At 40.4% G+C, this 18,999-nt stretch overlaps 1 protein-coding gene across 1 annotated transcript; it reads right to left on the bottom strand.

The window, feature by feature from the left end:
- Positions 1-8,868: 8,868 nt before the first annotated feature.
- LOC140715088 (interferon-induced protein with tetratricopeptide repeats 1-like) lies at positions 8,869-17,411 on the bottom strand. The gene is made up of 2 exons (XM_073026817.1): positions 17,398-17,411; positions 8,869-10,559 (listed from the first exon to the last, which is right to left on the bottom strand). Exons 1-2 carry the CDS (start codon positions 17,409-17,411, stop codon positions 9,125-9,127), a joined length of 1,449 nt encoding a protein of 482 aa, XP_072882918.1. The 3' UTR covers positions 8,869-9,124.
- Between the last annotated feature and the right edge of the window lie 1,588 nt (positions 17,412-18,999).

Raw genomic sequence — 18,999 nt, 5'->3', positions numbered from 1 at the left:
GGTAATTGCTCTCGTGAATATGCTCGTGTCAGCTAATTATTATTTCATTGTGTTAGTATTTAACTCCATTCGTTCCGCCGTGGTGTTTGTCGAGACTGGAACTCAGGACGCATCAACAATTCACTGCCTGCACTCCGCCTTGCCTGAGAAATTGGACTATTGAGTCAACTGACTCTGAAGGCTAGGGGTATGATGCACCATCAATAACTCTCGGAGACGTGAAGCGAGAGATAGGCTTTTATTAGCTGGAAGAAAGCACTGTCAGCAGCAAAAGACCATCACACAACATCCTGGAGACTGAGGGAGGAGCAGAGCCTCCAATCGCTTTTATACAGGGGTCTGTGGGAAGAGCCACAGGAGCAGTCAGCAGAGGGGCATGTCCAGACAGGTAAATGTAGTTCACTACAGGGTATTCGTTCAACTCCTATTTGTTCTTTTCAGCCGCAGTGTGGGCTTTGTTTTCTATTTGAGAGTTTTAGAAAACAGCCTGGTTTTGGCCTAGCATTTATTGTTTTCTTTCCCTTTAACATTGTTCGCATTAAAGTCAATGTCTCTCGCTCCGCAGTTGGGCCACGTCCGCACTGTTGTGTCAACAAGTCTCGACTGCACAAACATGGACCCAGCAGGGAGAGAGAGCAGCTGACCTTGGCCATGAGATTCATGGCCACGACATTCCGTTGGAATTCCTATGTATTGATCTCTTGTTTCTGTCTCCAGTATGACAGAAGGATCTTGCCAAGTAATGAACCCAGCAAAGTTTGAACAGTGACGTTTTGACATGTGGGCTTAAGGAGAGGCTGCCTTTATACTCAGTGCATGTCCTGATTCTACATTCCGAGAGCTCCGAGTCTGCATACCGAGCTTCTCTAGTCTACATCGAGTTTCTCCGGTATGCATTCCAAGCTTTTCAAATCACAAGAACCCAGGTTCCCAGCATTGTGGTCTCGTGACTCAGGTCTGGATAACAAATGAGCGCTTCAAGCAAGCTTATCAATTGATTCAACAAATCATCATTCAAGTCAATCGTGTAAATTCTGGTAGAGCCCTCATCCGAAGTCTGATTCCTGGCTGGAGTGTGTAACTACGCGAGTAAAGTAACCTTACCAAGGAGTATTTTAACCCCTTGATGAAAGTCATGGTACAGACTGGGAAAATTGAACTTTCATGCCACAAATTAAACAGATCGACAGAGAACCACCTAGCTTAGCGATAAAAGAAACCGGTCTCTGCCGTCTTGATCTGAGAAGTTGAGAGTATATCCTAATTCTCCGGGGGAAAAAAATTGTGAATGATAAAACACTGTGAACAAGATTTGAAAAAGTTCCTTCTCTAGGTTTCAAGTTTCATGGTTTCAAGGTTTCCCAAGGACTTTAATCTATGTTCCCAGGGTTTTCTTTTTCCAAACCTTTCCAAAGCTTAATGTGTTAATGGCTTTTCAATGTCCTCATCATCTCAGACTCCCAAGCCTCCCTCCCAAGGTTTCTTGATCTGTCTTTTAGGGTTCCCAGGCCCCTCAGATTCCCCGGTCTCTCAGTCTGCTGGGATTCCGATGCCTCTCTCGTTCCCCAGGTCTCTCAAGTCTTCCCTTAATCTTGTTTTCAGGTCTTCCAGGGTCAAATGCCAGGCCTTAGGAGGGGGTTCCCATAGTGACTTCTTCCGTCCTGTGCAGGGCATCAGAGCTTTTGGGAGCACCTGAATTGGTTAATTGTTGCTTAACAGTTATTAATGGTTTTAGAGTATCTTGTGTTTTTCTCAAGCATCTCGCTCTTTGTAATGCGGTATCCTGGTGCTTTCTATTTAAGTTTATTTTGATAAGTTTAGATTCTGTGTTAGTTTTATTCTTGAAGCAGATGTTGGATTAACTCCAACTGAAGGATCCAAATTTTGAAACTGATTTGTCTCACTGTGTCGCTTGGTCGACTACCTCTGTCTAAGCTCCTGATTCTGTCTCTAAATGGAAGTCTTTGGCTCCGATTTTGCAAGTGCACACCATGGCACTTACCTACCAGCATCACTGAAGGACATCTTGGACAAGTCTCTCATTTGGGACTTCCAGCAGACACAGTTCTGTGGTGCCTCGGGGGCTGTGCCTAGAGAGACCCTGTCACAACCACGGATTCAGCAGCGCAGCAGATTCGGCAATTGCACTCCTAAATATGCACGTACCAGCTAATTATTATTTCATTGTGATAGTTGAACTCCATTGATTTCGTTGTAGTGTCTGCCAAGATTGGAACCCAGGGCGCAGCAACACTTCGCTGCCTGCGTTCTGCCTTGCCCGAGAAATTGGACTGTTGAGTCAGTGGAATCACTTAATTCTTAGTTGTTCTTTTCAGCCGCAGTGTAGGCTTCATTTTCCATTTCAGAGTTTTAGTTAATGCTTAGTATCTCCTTAGTATCTCTCCTTTCAGTTAGTCCTGACGAAGGGTCTCGGCCTGAAACGTCGACAGTGCTTCTCCCTATAGATGCTGCCTGGCCTGCTGTGTTCCACCAGCATTTTGTGTGTGTTGTTTGAATTTCCAGCATCTGCAGATTTCCTCTTGTTTGCTCTTTTAGCTAATGGCCCTGTTTGGCCTAGTGTTTATTGTTTTCTTTACCTTTAACACTGTTTGCATTAACGTCTGTGATCTCTCACTCTGCACTTGGAACATATCTGCACCGTTGTGACATGTCTGCTAGAACAAGTGGGATCTCCCAGTGGCCACCTCCCATTCCAATTCCCATATGTCCATCCATGGCCTCCTCCACAGTCGTGATAAGGTCACACTTAGGATGGAGGAATGACACATTGTATTAAGTTTGGGTAGCCTCCAATCTGATGATGTGAACATTGATTTCTCAAACTTCTGGTAATGCCCCCCAACAACCCCCCACCCCACCTTCTTCTCCATTTCCTATCCCCTATTCCCTCTCTTACCTCATCTCACCAATCAGCTTCCCAGCTCTTTACTTCATCCCTCCCCTTCCAGGTTTCACCTCTCACCCGGTGTCCTTCTCTCCCCTCCCCCACCTTTTAAATCTACCCCTCCGGGGTTGGTGTAGACAGGTTTTAATTGAGAAATGTGGAAAGTGGGATTGATCTTCATGGTCTTGGGGAGCTGTACAGCAGCAGGTTTACTTTCTTGGGGACTTTGAAATGTGCAGAGAACTTGGGTGCCAAATTTCTAAACTCCTCCCGGAGAGACAAGGCCTGAGTGGACAGCCAGACATTTTGCCCAGGCTGAAAAGCAGGACCGTCTTCTCTTTCAGTTAGCCTTGGATTCCAACTTCCAGGTAGAGACCAGCCAAATCTCTCTTGCCCTGGTCCATTTCTGCTTGCAGTGTTGGATGAGATCTTTGGCCCCAGGATCCCCAACCTCGGCCTCTTACTTTACTTACTTAATTTTAGTTTATTGTCACCAAACAACTGATACTAGAGCATACAATCATCACAGTGATATTTGATTCTGCGCTTCACGCTCCCTGAAGTACAAATTGAATTAAATATAATAAAAATTTAAATTATAAATTATAATTAGAAAATAGAAAAGGGAAAGTAAGGTAGTACAAGTCAGGTCCAGATATTTGGAAGGTACGGCCCAGATCCGGGTCAGGATCTGTTCAGCAGTCTTATCACAGTTGGAAAGAAGCTGTTCCCAAATCTGGCTGTACGAATCTTCATGCTCCTGAACCTTCTCCCGGAGGGAAGAGGGACAAAAACTGTGTTGGCTGGGTGGGTCCTTGATTATCCTGACAGCACATATTCTAGAAAGGGTGGCGGAGTATAACCAAACCAGCAGTCGAACAGTGACATCCCCTACCCTGAATGCTGTAAGGAGTTTGGGTGACCTCTGCCCACATCAAATGGTCTCACCACTCATTAGGTTTTCCTGAGACCAGGCATCTCAGGGTTTGTTCCAAATCTAGGTTGACCCATTTAGTCCAGCTATTTTCTCAATGGAGAGCAACTTCAGAAATCAGATGCAAAGGGGCTTGGGAATCCTAGTTTGGATATAAAAGCAATGATGTGATGCTGAGTCTTTCTAGGGCAACAATCAGAATGTATTTGGAGTATTGTGAGCGGTTTTGGACCCCATGTCTAAGAATAGATGGAATTGGAGTGTGTTCCGAGGGCATTTATGAGAAGGGTATAGGGAATGAAAGGGTTAATATGAGAAGTTTTTGATGGAGCTGGGTCTGTACTTGCTGGAGTTTGGATGAAGAGAGAGTATAATTGAAAACAACTGAATATTGAAAGGTTCATATAACGTGGACCTAGTGGAAAAGTCTTCGACCAGATGCCATTGTCACAGACTATGAGGTAAGAATTTTACAGAAGTGTTAAAGGAGTATGTTGTAATGTGAGTATTATTAAAAGTAAGTTAATATTAATCCAGAAGCTGTGGTAGCAAGAGGCGGGATCTGGTGTTGGTGGGGTCTTACTGTGAGCGGGCGAGGAGTCTTGTGTTCGGATGGCTGTGTTTGGAACGATCAGTGTGTTCAACAAGCAAATCAAGGAGTGGCCGGAATATGAGGAAAGGTTGGGCCACTTTTTCTGTGCTAATGGAATTACTGAGGAGGCTAAGAAGCGCTCTATTCTCCTGAGTGTGTGTGGGGCAAGGATGTACAGGCTGATACGGAACTTAGCTACGCTGCAGAAACTGGGAGAAGTTCCATATGACAAACTGGTCAAGCTCGTGGGGAACCACCACAATCCAAAGCCTTCGGTGATAGTTCAACGGTTCAAGTTTCACAGTCATGTCCGGAAGCCAGGTCAGTCTGTGGGTGCTTTTGTGGCCGAGCTTCAGCAGCTGTCGGAGCATTGCGATTTCGGAGCCGTGTTGGACGACATGCTCCGTGACAGATTAGTATGCGGCATTAATAATGACGCCATACAACGCTGCTTGTTGGGGGAAACCCCACCGTTGATTTTCAAGACAGCGCTAGAGATTGCTCAAGGCATGGTGTTGGCTGCTAATAATGCCAAGGATATACAGAAAGGATATGGGGGGGTCGCAGTCAGCGGCAGTGCTCCAAGTCAGGAGGGAGATTGGTAGACAGGAAAAGCAGGTGAAATGTTTTTGGTGTGGAGGAACGCACTATGTAAATGTTTGTAAATTCAAAGCTACTGTCTGCCATGCTTGTAGCAAGAAGGCACATTTAGCTAAAAAGTGCAGGAGCATAAAGGGTAAGGTTAAGCCTGGGGAGGGGAAAGCTCAACAGACTCAGGCAGCCACACACCACCTGGGAGAAGCAGACGGAGAGACAGCGTGTGCCTACAACATGTTTGTGGTGGAAACGGATGAGGGACCACCTGAACCGTATTATGCCACAGTCACTGTCAGGGGAAAGGACATTCGGTTCGAGATTGATTCAGGGGCTACTGCATCGGTCATTAGTGAAGAGACCTACAGGAGGACATGGGGATCCAACCTACCTCCCATCAGGTCATCTAAGCTCCAACTCAGGACCTATACGGTGCAGCCCATACCTCATTTAGGGGTGTTGTATGTGGATATTTCGGTCCGGGGCCAGAAGGCTGAAACCAGGCTGGTGATAGCTAAGGGCAGTGGGCCCAGTCTTCTGGGCCGCGATTGGCTAAGCAAAATTTGGCTCAACTGGCATGAATTTAAAAATGCACACGTGACGGAAGAGCATGAGGTGCAGCGTGCAGATGAAGTCGCCGATGGCAATGTGAGTGACAGACATAGTCTGGACACGTTTGAGAGTGAGCTCACTGCGCAGCTTGTTGCTCTTCAGCCTATGACAGGAGCAATTGAAGTTACCCCCTCGGCACTGAAAGCCAGCACGCCACTTCTAGTACGGCGAAGCAGTGACCCAGCTCTTGTACCACTTGCCCAGTTACAGCATCTCAGCCTGATGATCCCGCTAACAGCAACCTGCACGTGAAGCCAATCGTAACAGTAGCAAATGGGGCACCCCCAGACGATGTAAGAACAGAGCCTCCGGGACCACCAGACAAGCATTCAGAAAGCACTCTAAGTGATCTGACAAAGAAAGTAGAATTTTCTAGAGATGGTGGCCCGCTGGGAATCCATGTGGTGCCTTTTAACTCTACGCTGAGTGGAAGATTCCTTGGCCTGAGTATTCGTGGTATTGAAGAGAACAGCCATTCAAGAAAAGAAAACCTGCTCCAGGAGAGTGAATGTATCATCAAAATCAATGACTGATTTAACAGACAAGACCTTTGTTCAAGCACAAGAGGTTTTCGGAAATGCATTGCGATTTTCTGCTGTTAAACTCCAGATAGTTCCAAGTTATAACAAGGAACTCTATGAAAAATTTGCAATTGGGTCTATGCTGAGCCACAGTCGTGACAATGGTTCAAAAACTAAAGTTCCTTCTTCAGTGAGTTCCAAGCCAGGTGGCAAACCTGCAGATGCCGTTTATCCCAACGATGCTAAGAATAGCTTGCCACCGATTTCAAAGAAGCTCAGTAGTCCAAACCAGTTGAGGAGCAATGACCACTTAATGCATACCAGGAAAGCATGTCCACCAGTGACGTTGCTAGAGGGAGAGACACTAGTAGAGGGGGCAGAGTCCCCTGAAGAGGATGGACATTCTCACACGGACACACAGACCCCTCTCGTGTCCCCAGCACTAGATCCACCCAAAACATCCTCACCAGCGGTGCCTGCTGGGTCACTGGGGGTAGTGTGTAGATCGCAGTGCCGTCGCAAACCTCCTGACAGACTGAATCTTTCAATAGTTTCTTTTGTTGTTAGATTGAATGTTGAATTTACCATGTTTTTTAGGTGTTTTTGTATTGGTAACCTGTTGCTAATGATACCACTGTTTTTATTTCCCAGTTCTTCTATATTTGGAGAATGTTGGATTTTAAAGGGGGAGAAGTGTTGTAATGTGAGTATTATTACAGTAAGTTAATACTATTCGGGAAGCTGTGGTAGCAAGAGGCAGGTTCTGGGGTTGGCGGGGTCTTACTTCCGCTCTTTTTACTCCCAGTTTGCATTGTATATAGTTCCTCCACCCATGCCGCACGAGGTACCTGGAAGCCTCTGTATTGTAAATATCATTTGCCGTCCCAGATAAAGATGCTCTTTTGGCCATCAAGTTGTCGAGTGGTCTTTTTGTAAAATAGAAGTTACCACAGAGTACACACCAACTAAGGAATAATTGTGCTACAAAATTTAAAGTATTATCAATTGTTAAGCAATATTTTTATTGACTTTAAACACCTGTATTGTGAATGGTTATTGATTTTGCAAGTAAGAAGTGCAAACATGCAGAGCTTCAAGAAATCAAGACAAACAAAATGTTGGAGGAACGCAACAGGTCAAGCTGCATCTGGAGAAATAAATGGAACAGTTACCGCTTCTGGTTGAGACCCTTCTTCATGACTGGAAAGGAAAGGGAGGAAATGCCAGATCAAAAAAAGGTTTCGGGGAGGGAGAACAGTTAGAAGGTGTTTGGTGAACGTGATACCAGAAAGGTAGGGAAGATAAAGAGCTGGATAGGAAGGAACCCGATCGGATAGGAGAGTGGACCAGAGGAGAAAGGGGAGGATGCAGGGTCCCAGGAGGAAGGGATAGAGAGGTGAGAAGTGGTAAGAGGCCAGAGTGGGCAACAGAAGAAGAGGGAAGGGGTGGGCATTTTTTTTCTGCCCTGAAGAAGAAATTGATATTCATGCCATCAGGTTGGAGGCTGCCCAGACAGAATGTAAGGTGTTGCTCCTCCATCCTGAGGGTGGCCTCAAGAGGAGAACATGGACTGAGATGTCAGAAAAGGAATGAGAATTGGAATTAAAATGTCTGGCCACCAGGAATGGTCTACATCTGTACCCGCTAGTAAATTTTGTATAAAGATGATGTTCAGATTTCAGAATTGTGTGGCAACAGGAGACATGCTCTTCTCCTTGTGCCCAAGTAGTTGAAATATAATTTTTATTTTATTTATTTTATTTAGACATACAGCATGGAACAGCCTCTACAGGCCCAACGAGACGCCTATATAACCCTAGTGTAATATCAGGACAGTTTACAATGACAAATCATCCTGCCAACAGGTTTGACTTTGGAATGTGGAAGGAAAAGCGGAACATCCAGAGGAAAATCACGTATTCATGAGGAGGAATGGAAAAACTGCTTATACACGGCATCAGAATGAAACTCTGAACTCCGAAGCCCCAGCTGTAATTGCATTGTGGTAACTGCTATGCTTCTGTGGTGAATAAAGAACAAGTATCCAGTTAATTGGTGACAACACCTTCTCTCTTTGAAATTTCAGATGATTAATCCTGAGCTGGTGGTCATATGCTCTCTTTTCTGCATCTCCCTTCTCATTCTTCCCCAACCCTGCAAATATATGGGGCAATAGCTCACTTAATCTATAACCATATCTGATTTCCATAGTCTATTTACAGGGTTATCTCCTGATCAGCAGCCAGGCCCATACACATCACAGGAATTTCTTTTAGCTATCACTATATCAGAGGCGGGAGCCTTGCACTATACCCTTCCACCTTCTTATTCCATTGTCACACACAATCTTGTTTGGAGTTTTGTAGTTACATTGTCCTTGGTTGTTTATTGTGAATGAAAATGCTAATCCTTTTTAAAAAAAATATTATCTCTTTGAAATTCCATGAACTATTCCCAAAACCCCTCCACTGCCACTCGCCAGTCATTCCACCTTCCAAGCCATTCCTCCACCACACTCAGCAGGTTGGAATCGTGCTGTTAAGGATTTGTTGCTTGCGTTCCTTTGATTGTGTCAAGACAAGACCAACCTTGGCTTTGAAGATTTAATTAACAGACATATATAAAAAATATATCTTAGCATGATTCTTAAAATACAATCGCACTTGAAAAATCATTCCAGAGTTACAATTATACATCAGAATACGTGAAAAGTAAAATACATTCAATGGTTAATAGGTCAAACAAACCAATGTGGAAAAATGTTTGATTTCTCATTTAACACCACTTGCTGCAGTATCCCAAATCCCATCTTTCCAGAGTCCAGAGAAGCACAATCGAATTCAGTTTGCTCAGGATACTTGAGGAAATAATAGTTTTAAAAGAAACACAATATTAGTGAAGCAACACCCTACCAAACCTATCCTCAGATCAGATGGAAATGCATCTTTTAAACAAACCAGTGGTGCTCAGATATGTAATTGAGAAAAAGCACTCACATATTCCTCATTGCCAGGATCAAACTCCAAAGCCTTCTCAAAGTATTCAGTTGCTCTACCCATGTTCCCATCCAGCTGATACAGTAATGCTTTGACACCAAGAGCCTTGCTGTCATTTGCATTAACTCTAAGTTTCCTATCTGCCCACTTCTCCAAATTCATGCGACATTTTTCCCGTTCTCTTGAGTTATATTCAATTTTCACACCTTTCAGGAAGAGGCGAACAGCATTTGTTTCAGATTTTTTCTGGTGCAGTTCAAATAACCCAGCTTTCAGACATATGCTCTGCATATTCTCTGGACGAATGTCCACTAACTCCACCAATCTACGGTAAATCTCCTCTGCTCTGGAATATTCCCCACTTGTTATGCAGATCTGTGCAAAGTCCAGCTGTGGTGGAATAGCTGACCTTTGACGGTGCTCAACAGATTTTTCAAAGTGATACTTGCATAGATTGATCAACTCTAGGTTCTGCTGAAATTCAGGATTGCGAGGATATCTGCTAGTAGTGTATTTCAGCTTACTTCTGTAGCACAATCCAAGTTGGTGGTGTAAGAAACAAGAGTGTGGAGTTAATTCCAGTGCTTTTTTCAACAGCTCAATTGCCCTCTCAACAAAACCCCTTTGTCTATAATATTTTGCAGCATAGCGAAGCACATATGGAAGATCAGAGTTCTTCTGCAATGCTTGTTCAACTAATTCATTTGCTTTCTCATTTTGCCCTAACCTCTGCAGTTTTAGAGCCAACAGCACCATGGCCACAGCATCATCTGGATCAAGCTCCAGTACTCGTCGGAAATACTTCACTGACTGACTCTGATCATGACTCTCTGGGGTTCCAGACAATGATTCCAGGCGAGAAATTGCAGTTGCATATCCCATTATCCACTCAGTGTTGTCAGGATCTTGCTCCAGAGCCTTTGCAAAGCATTCCTTTGCCTCCTCATAGTATTCAGCAGCAGAACTCAACAATGACCATCCCTTCTCCCCGTACACCTCGGGTATCATTGCTGTATAGCGAGGGCCATCACTGAGCGGTTTACAGATCATCTCCAGCTTGTCGAGATAGGACTGGGCCTCGGTCAGTTGTCCCATGTGGTAATGCACCCAGGCAAAGTTTCCATAGGTGATGATGCTTCTTCTTTCAAATTCATCTTTGTGGTTCTCCCTCTGAATTTTTTGAGCTTCCTTTAAATTTTGAATTGCTTCCTCATAATTGCCCTGCAGACAATTTAAAAAAGCAAGTTGATTGTAGGACTGATCTTTATACATCAAATTCATATCAATAGAATCTTGCAATCTGTACATCACATCTTCAAAGTCAATAGTTTCCTTCTGTGGTCTCCATGTGAAGTGACACTGCAGCTGATTGAGCTTCTCTTTCAATAAATCTCCCGGTGTGTTGCTGCAAGAGAGAAAAAACATAATCATGAATTCCATCTCAGATCACTTGATGCAGGTCTGACCAGCAATCTCATAAAAAGCAGATTTACTAACTGTATGAAATCTGCCTCTTAAAGATTTTTTATTATGGCATTGAAAACCTGGAGATGCTCAGCCTGTCAGTCTGCATCTGAGGAAGGAGAATGTTTCAGATCAGTAACCCAATATGAAGAATTGATTCATGTGATGAAGATGGAAATGTGTCTCCTGAACAGCCAAGGCAGCTGATCTGTTGCTTTGTTACACTGATGGTGGACTTGGTTTTATTACCAGACGTCGAGCTCTCCCACTATTGCAGACTTTCGTTTTTTTGCCAGCAGCCTGAGCATAGCTCCAGATCTCGGTACAGAGAAGTGGTGCTTTTCCCCAGACAGCCACCAGTACTCAGACTCAATGTCTAGAAGATTGAGAACTTCAATAACATTAATGAGATAAAGCTGTTTTGTGAAGTCCACTGAAGTCTGGCAATTTACGAGTTGCCAGACCAGTTCACAGAACAATTGCATGAGCAACGTCCCCTGATCTGAACATTTCTGAAAGAACATAGACCAGCATAGAACATAGAACATGTTGTGCCGACCTTTAACCCTACTCTGTAATCAACTCTGCTTCCTGCTTTCTCCCAAAGGAGATGCATTTGCCGCACCGTGGATGCAGCTCCTCCATTCTGTCCTGAAAGCTGTTAGGGGCTGGAAATTATGATAGTTTGGAGTAGCATGTTCCTCTGGTGTATTACCTCAGTACTGAATGCACCCCGTAGGCCCCAACATGCTCATATCTACACAGATATAGTGTATGGCAGAGCTGAATCACCTCCTACCTTTAAAGATTTGAAGATTAAAAATTAGCTTTCTTTGTCAAACATACATCAAAACATACAGTGAAATGCTCACTAACCCTAACTTGTACATCTTTGGAATGTAGGAGGAACATCTCATAAAATAGCTGTAACCACACAACTGGCAGCTGATTCCTGTGAACCCAGTGTGTCAGCAAGTGTGTCAGCACTTTTCTGACACTAAATTCTCAGTAACCCTAAGCCATACATTGGAATATAGGATGACAGTCGAGAACCCAGAGGAAACACACACAGTCACAGAGAGAATGTCCACATTCCTTACAAATTACCATGGAAATCAATCTGTGGTAAAGTGATTACGCTGACTGCTAAGTTTTTCAAATAATGTCATTGTTCTCAGTTGTATTCCACCGAAGACCCCTGTCTGAGGAAGACAAGTGCAGATAAACTGACTTGATCAGACTCCTACTCCTCTTGCCTCTCCTGCCGTGATTAAGGATTATTTATGATCCCTTGAACTTGCTCTTGCATCTGGTGATCAGACAGAACAGAAGGCTCTTTGAAAGTCAGGAATCAGATGCACCGAGTTACCCCGCCTAATTGGGATCTTGCCAAACCTCGCTCTATTATCATTCGCTTTTATGACTATCAGATTAAAGAACAGATCCTTCGTGAATCAAGGAAGAAACGTACATTACAATTTCGCGATCAACAGTTTCGGATCGTTCAAGATTATCATCCGGAAGTTCTAAGAGCTAGACAGGCTTTTAAAGAGGTCATGTCTGATCTTTTTAAGCTTGGCTGTTGCCTTTCTCTCAGAGATCCGTGTAAACTCAAGGTTACTACTTCTGATAATAAGGTTTCTTGGTTTACGAAGCCTGAAGAAGCTAAGAAATTTTTACAGAGTCTCCATCCTTAAATTCAACTTTGAGTTGTTTTATGTTAAATGTTTTAATTTCAGATGTTCAATCAAGTAATTGGCGTTTTGTTGATAACAAGGTTTCTTGGTTTTACGAAGTCTTAATCATTTGTTTGATTAAGTAACTGGCGCCTTGTTATCTTTCAAACTATGCAAAACATGCAGGCAGACTGCATCCATTTTCTCTTTTGCTGTTTTTCGCAGCTCTTTTTAAACACTACGTTATATTCTCTCAGTGTTATGTAGGAAGCTATCTAAACCGCTTCCCTTTTTAATTATCTTCTATTTGTTTCTTTACTCTTTTTTTGCACCCGCGAGTATATGTTGTTTTACTTATTGATTTTCCATATTTGATTTACCTTATGTCCTTCCTTTTTTACCGAGACTAATACTTATATTTTCCCGTTTTTTTTATAGTAATTAGCAAACTTATTTACTTTGATATTTTGTTTTTGTATATATATATTTACAATTGTTTATTCAGCACAGCTATACATATATATTTTCTGGAGCCACCGGAGTTTTGGGTTGGGAACGTTAGAATTAGTCTTCAGTCTCCTTTGGCTGATTTCTCTCTTTGGGGGGAGGGAGGGGGGAAATGGGTTCTTCTATAAAGCTGATTGGATGCTTTTACTGTTTTACTTATTCACTATCTACATGTCTGTGATTACCTTTTATACATTACTAAAGGATACTTGATGGATTCTTTTATTAACATACTCAGTTTTAATGTGAAAGGTCTAAATAACCCTGTTAAACGAAATAAGATTTTCTCTTGTATCCGGAAACTTAAAACTCATATAATCTTTCTCCAAGAAACCTATATTTGTAAAGATGATATTTCACATTCTTTCAAAGGATGGAAGGGTATACATTTTCACTCACCCTCTCAATCTAGATCGAGAGGCATCTCTATCCTGCTGATCAGAATGTATCCTTTATTCAACATAATGTAATTTCTGATACAAATGGGCACTTTGTTATTGTTTCGGGTAGTCTTGGGAATAAACTAATTGTATACGCTCCAAATACAGATGACTCCTTGTTCTTTGAACATCTTTTCTCTTTTCTGCCTGATTTGAATCGGTATTCCTTAGTGATGGGTGGAGAATTTAATTTTTGGCTTGACCCTATATTAGACCGCTCTTCAAGTAAAACCCCTGTCATTAATAAATCAGTCCTACTTTTTAAATCTTTTTTATCTCAATGTGGTATTCTTGATGTGTGGCGTTTTTTACACCCCCAAGAAAAGGAATATTCATATTTCTCTCAGGTTCATCATATGTACTCTTGGATTGATTATTTTTTTATAGATAGAAACTTGCTTCCACTGGTACGATCCTGTGATTATAAGGAGATTGCTTTGTCTGATCATGCACCTGTGCTTCTGGCTTTAAGATTACCTGTTTACTCTGTACCAAATAGAAGTTGGCATTTTAACTTATCATTGTTATCTGATAAAAAATTTCTAAAGTTTTTGGAAAACCATATTACATTTTTCTTTAAAGAAAATTTTAAAGGAGATACTGCTGGTAATATAGTCTGGGATACTTTTAAAGCATATATTCATGGAGAAATTATCCCTTACTCTACCTATATAAAGAAAAAAGCTGACAAAGAAAGGTCTGACCTAGCAGCGATATTAAAAGATCTTGATCAAAAGTATGCCCTATCTCCAGATCCAAGTATATATAATAAGTGTATTGAAATCCAATCCAAGTATAATCTTCTGCAGACTTACCCAATTGAACGACAGCTGTTAGGAGATAAAACTCAATTTTACATTCACGGGGATAGAACTGGTAGTTTATTAGCCAATCGCTTAAAATCTTTTACAGTTAATCTTCAAATCACAGAAATTTTTAAAGATAATGGAACTAAGACATCCAACCATTCTGAAATTAACAACGTATTTAAAGACTTTTACCTTAAGTTGTATCAGTCTGACTCTTCTTCAGATAATACCTATATGAATGCTTTTTTCAGTAATATCAACATTCCTACATTGTCTGCTGATAGTCTAACATAGTTAGATCAGCCTATTTCCAATGAAGAAGTGGCTGAGGCTATACGTGCTTTACATTCTGGTAAGACCCCAGGACCTGATGGCTTTCCTGGGGAGTTTTATAAAACTTTCACTACGTTACTTACACCTTATTTATCCTCTGTTTTATCAGAGTCCTTTAAATCAGGTAAACTCCCTCAATCTTTTTATGAAGCTTTTATTTCTCTTATTCTTAAAAAAAAATAAAAATCCAGCTAAATGTTCTTCATACAGACCGATTTCTTTATTAAATGTTGATGCAAAAATTTTATCCAAAATCTTAGCTCGAAGACCAGAAAATATTCTACCATCTATTATATCACTTGACCAGACAGGATTTATTAAAAATCGTTACTCACATTTTAATATATGTCGGTTATTGAATGTGATATATTCACCATCCAAAAAAATATCAGAATGTATATTATCCTTAGATGCAGAAAAAGCCTTTGATAGAATTGAGTGGAATTATCTTTTTAAGACCTTAGAAAAGTTTAATTTTGGGCCTAATTTTATTTGTTGGGTTAAATTAATCTACTTGTCTCCTACCGCTCAGGTTATTACTAACTCCCAAATTTCTAAGCCCTTTAAATTACAGTGGGAAACTAGACAAGGATGTCCTCTTAGTCCTTTACTTTTTGCTTTAGCTATAGAACCCTTAGCAATAGCACTTCGAGAATCTAAGGACATTTCTGGTATACTAAGGGGAGTTATGTCTCATAAAATTTCATTATACACTTATGATATTTTACTTTTTATCTCTAACACTGAAACTTCTTTACCTTTGGTTCTTTCTTTAATCTCCCAGTTTAGTTCTTTTTCAGGATATAAGCTGAACCTACATAAAAGTGAGCTATTTCCTTTAAATGACCTAATGTCATCAAATGCCAAATTTCCATTCAAAGTTGTTACAAGTCAACTTACATATCTAGGTGTAACAATTACTAAAAACTTCAAGAATTTATTTGAAGTAAACTTAAACCCCTTTTTGAATTATGTGAAAAAGATGCTTTCTAAATGGTCTCCTCTTTCTTTATCCCTCATTGGCCGAATTAATTCAATTAAAATGAAGATTCTTCCTAAATGTTTATATCTTTTTCAGGCCTTACCTATTTTTATTCCTAAGACGTAATTCTTTAGATTCAATTTTAACCTCTTATATTTGGAATAATAAACAAGCTCATTTAAGTAAAGTTTACTTACAAAGAAATAAAGAGATGGGTGGACTAGCCCTACCCAATTTTAGGTTTTATTATTGGGCTGCCAATATAAGGAATATTACTTTCTGGTCCTATTATATTTATCGTAAAGATTGCCCATCATGGGTCTCCTTAGAATTTAATTCTGTAAAAAATTCCTCTATTGTCTCTCTTCTTGGATCATACTCTTCTTTTTCAGCAAATAAAACAACAGATAACATAATTGTTAAGCAAACTTTAAGGATCTGGTCTCAATTTAGTAAATTTTTTGGTTTAGCGAATTTTTCATTATCATCTCCCATTCTCCTTAATTATTTTTTTTATCCCTTCCAAGACTGATAAAGTCTTTAAATATTGGGATGAATTAGGTATTAAGTGTTTTTGGGACCTGTTTATCTCAGGATCTCTTGCTTCATTTGACCAATTGTCAAATAAAGTTGCACTCCCAAAATCACATTTTTACAGATACCTTCAAATTAGAGATTTTCTACGTTTCCAATGAGCTACTTTTCCTATAGGTCCTGATAAAAATCTACTGGACGATCTTTTAAATTTTAAACCTTTTGTTAATGGTTCTATTACCGGTATCTATAACTTGTTGATTGATTCTAGACAAGACATTTTAGATAAAATAAAAAAAGCTTGGGAGGATGACCTAAATTGTCAGATTTCTGATGATAGATGGAATAAAATTCTTAAACGAGTTAATAAATCATCTTTCTGTGCTCGTCATTCTCTTCTACAATTTAAAGTGGTTCATAGAGCTTACATTTCTAAACAGAAGCTCTCCAGTTTTTACCCGAATGTTTCTCCACTTTGTAATAAATGCAACTCTGCTGATGCCTCTTTAATTCATATGTTTTGGTTTTGCCCTACAATTGAAAAGTTTTGGCGGGAAGTATTTCATACCTTCTCTCAACTTTTTAGGGTCCAATTTGACCCAAATCCCCTTACTGCCTTGTTTGGTATTATTGCAAATGAAGATATAACTTTAAATACTCCTAACCTGCAGGTTTTAGTTTTTACCTCTCTTTTAGCAAGAGGAGCAATCTTGCTTAAAAGGAAGGAGTCTACCCTTCCTACACATCTTCAATGGCTATGTGATATTATGTCGTATTTAAATTTAGAAAAGATCCGCTGCTCAGTCTTAAATTCGAAACAATCTTTTTATGATATTTGGGGACCTTTCCTAAATTACTTTTCCAAATTATAAAGTTTAACAGTGCACAGACTTTTATGTATATTTTTATCTTCTCTTCTTAAGTGAATATGTTTTTTTTTTCTAATTACCCATTGTCATCCATCAGCTTTTTTCTTTGGTAGTTGGTAGGGGGCTAACTTTTTTTTATATATATAAAAAATTTATTTTATGATGTATGACCTATCTTTAAATTTTTGATTACAGAGTGGTATACCTTTATGTGTTATGCTATAACATTTTGATCAATTTTATTACAATATATGAATGTACACAAGTTATGTTGAGATGTATCTATGCGTTGCACTCTGTAAATCTTTTTTTTCTTCTGAATAAAAATATTGTAAAAAGAAAAAGAAAAAAAGAAAGGAATCAGATGCAAATCTTGTGTTTAGAGCCATTTTATTGGATGTTAATAACAAAAAATAATAGTAAAGCACTGCAGTTCCCTGCACTGTATACACCTCAGGAGAGTAACGAAGGGTTCACCCTACAGTCTCGTCATTCAACTACCGTGTTAGCCAGTGTGTGTCCACTCTGGGTATTTTTAAGTCATTTCACTATGATCCATTATTATTGAAAAACCACCTCCTCTATAATAATCTGTACATAAAGATAAACTGCAAGGAAACGTCCTTTACCTCATGATGTTCATTGGATGGAAAGCAATTTGTGTTCTTTCTCAGGTTGTGCGGTTCTTCTTCTGCTGAGTCTCCGTTGTTGTGTCGGATGTTATACCTGACAACCCTTTATACTATCAGTTACTTCCTTATTGTGAATGGAAACTGGAATTCAAAGTCTATGAATAACACAGAGGTAATAAATAGAATTTAGAAGCATTTCCTGTATGCCAGTATAAGCATTGATTTGCATAGAAATAGTCTACACCTCACCAGAATGCCCGTGTAGTGTGTCACTCTGAGCACCCTTGTTCAATTATTTATAATTTTCTCTGTTTGTAATTGTAAGCAACCTGCAATTCTGGTCACTATCTTATTTCAGTTCTCCATATTTACTATCAGTTTAATGTTCCCTCCCAGTTTACTCTCACACCTCATCTTACCACTGTTAACCAATATTTCTGCCCTCTTTGGCTGAACTCTGAACTGCCCCCAGTCCTCAAGTGCCTGATTTTCTTGGTCTAATTCTGTGCTGAATTTCCCCCACAGGGTTGACCCTTCTTTCCTTACGTCTTTTTATGCCAATCAGGAATGGACGATTGTTGTCGTTCATTCTTTAAACATCATGCAATGCCCATTCACATTCAAACCATTGAATAGTTTGCCAATCAATTCGGTCATCATAATTTCATTTCTTCAGATTCACACCCTTGATTTCATTCTGTGACTTCACCCAGCATATTAGTGAATTCTAATCTGTTATGGTCACTCTCTGAACAGCCCACACAGGACAAAATTGTTAATTATTCTTTCTCATAGCCACAATACCCAGTCCACGATAATCCAGTCTCAATCCAGTCTAGATCACATCTCATCTGTTATTTGCCTTAAAAAATTTGCATCCATGTATTCCTCTTCCACAGTATTACTGCTGTATGTAAACTTGTGGTTATATTTGCATTGTTCTGAAACATGGTTTCCAATTTCTTCCTTGCATATCATTATTGTGTGTAAAAATGTTATGCTCTCTGCAGTTTTCCAGTGGCATTGATATCCTTACAGGCAATTATTGATGAATACCCAACACAACATTCAGGAACGGAGGGTAATTTACAGTGGAACATTCACTTTGTACATTCCTGGTACAATCGTGTTGACACCACAGTCAAGAAAGCTCACTAATGCAAAGAATTCTGGCATATCCCTGTGCACTCTGACAGAATTTTATTGATGCAACATTGACATCATTGTATCTGGCCACATCACAGCCTCTTATGGCAACTGCTCTGCACAGGACCACAAGGAAATGCATTTGTGGACACAGCTCAGCATATCATGGTAACATGCCTCCTCCCTGCGGACTTGGTCTATACTTGTCACTACCTCAGTAAAGCAGCCAGCATAATCCCCTCTGGATGATCTTCCTTCTCTCCTCTCCCACTCGGCAGAAGACACAAACACCAGAAAGCATGTTAAACCATGCTCAACGGTAGCTCTGTCCTGCTGTTATCAGGCTCTTGAATGGATCTCTCATACAGTAAGATGGAGGCTTGACCTCAGAATATAAGTGATTATATTCAGCAGTAGAAGTCAACAGTGACTATCCCATTTCCCCTGTACATC

This window comes from Hemitrygon akajei, chromosome 23, assembly GCF_048418815.1.
Source record: "Hemitrygon akajei chromosome 23, sHemAka1.3, whole genome shotgun sequence".
Lineage (NCBI taxonomy): Eukaryota > Metazoa > Chordata > Chondrichthyes > Myliobatiformes > Dasyatidae > Hemitrygon > Hemitrygon akajei.
The sequence above is the reverse complement of the archived record's forward strand: the minus strand, read 5'-3'. Positions and strand labels throughout refer to the sequence as shown.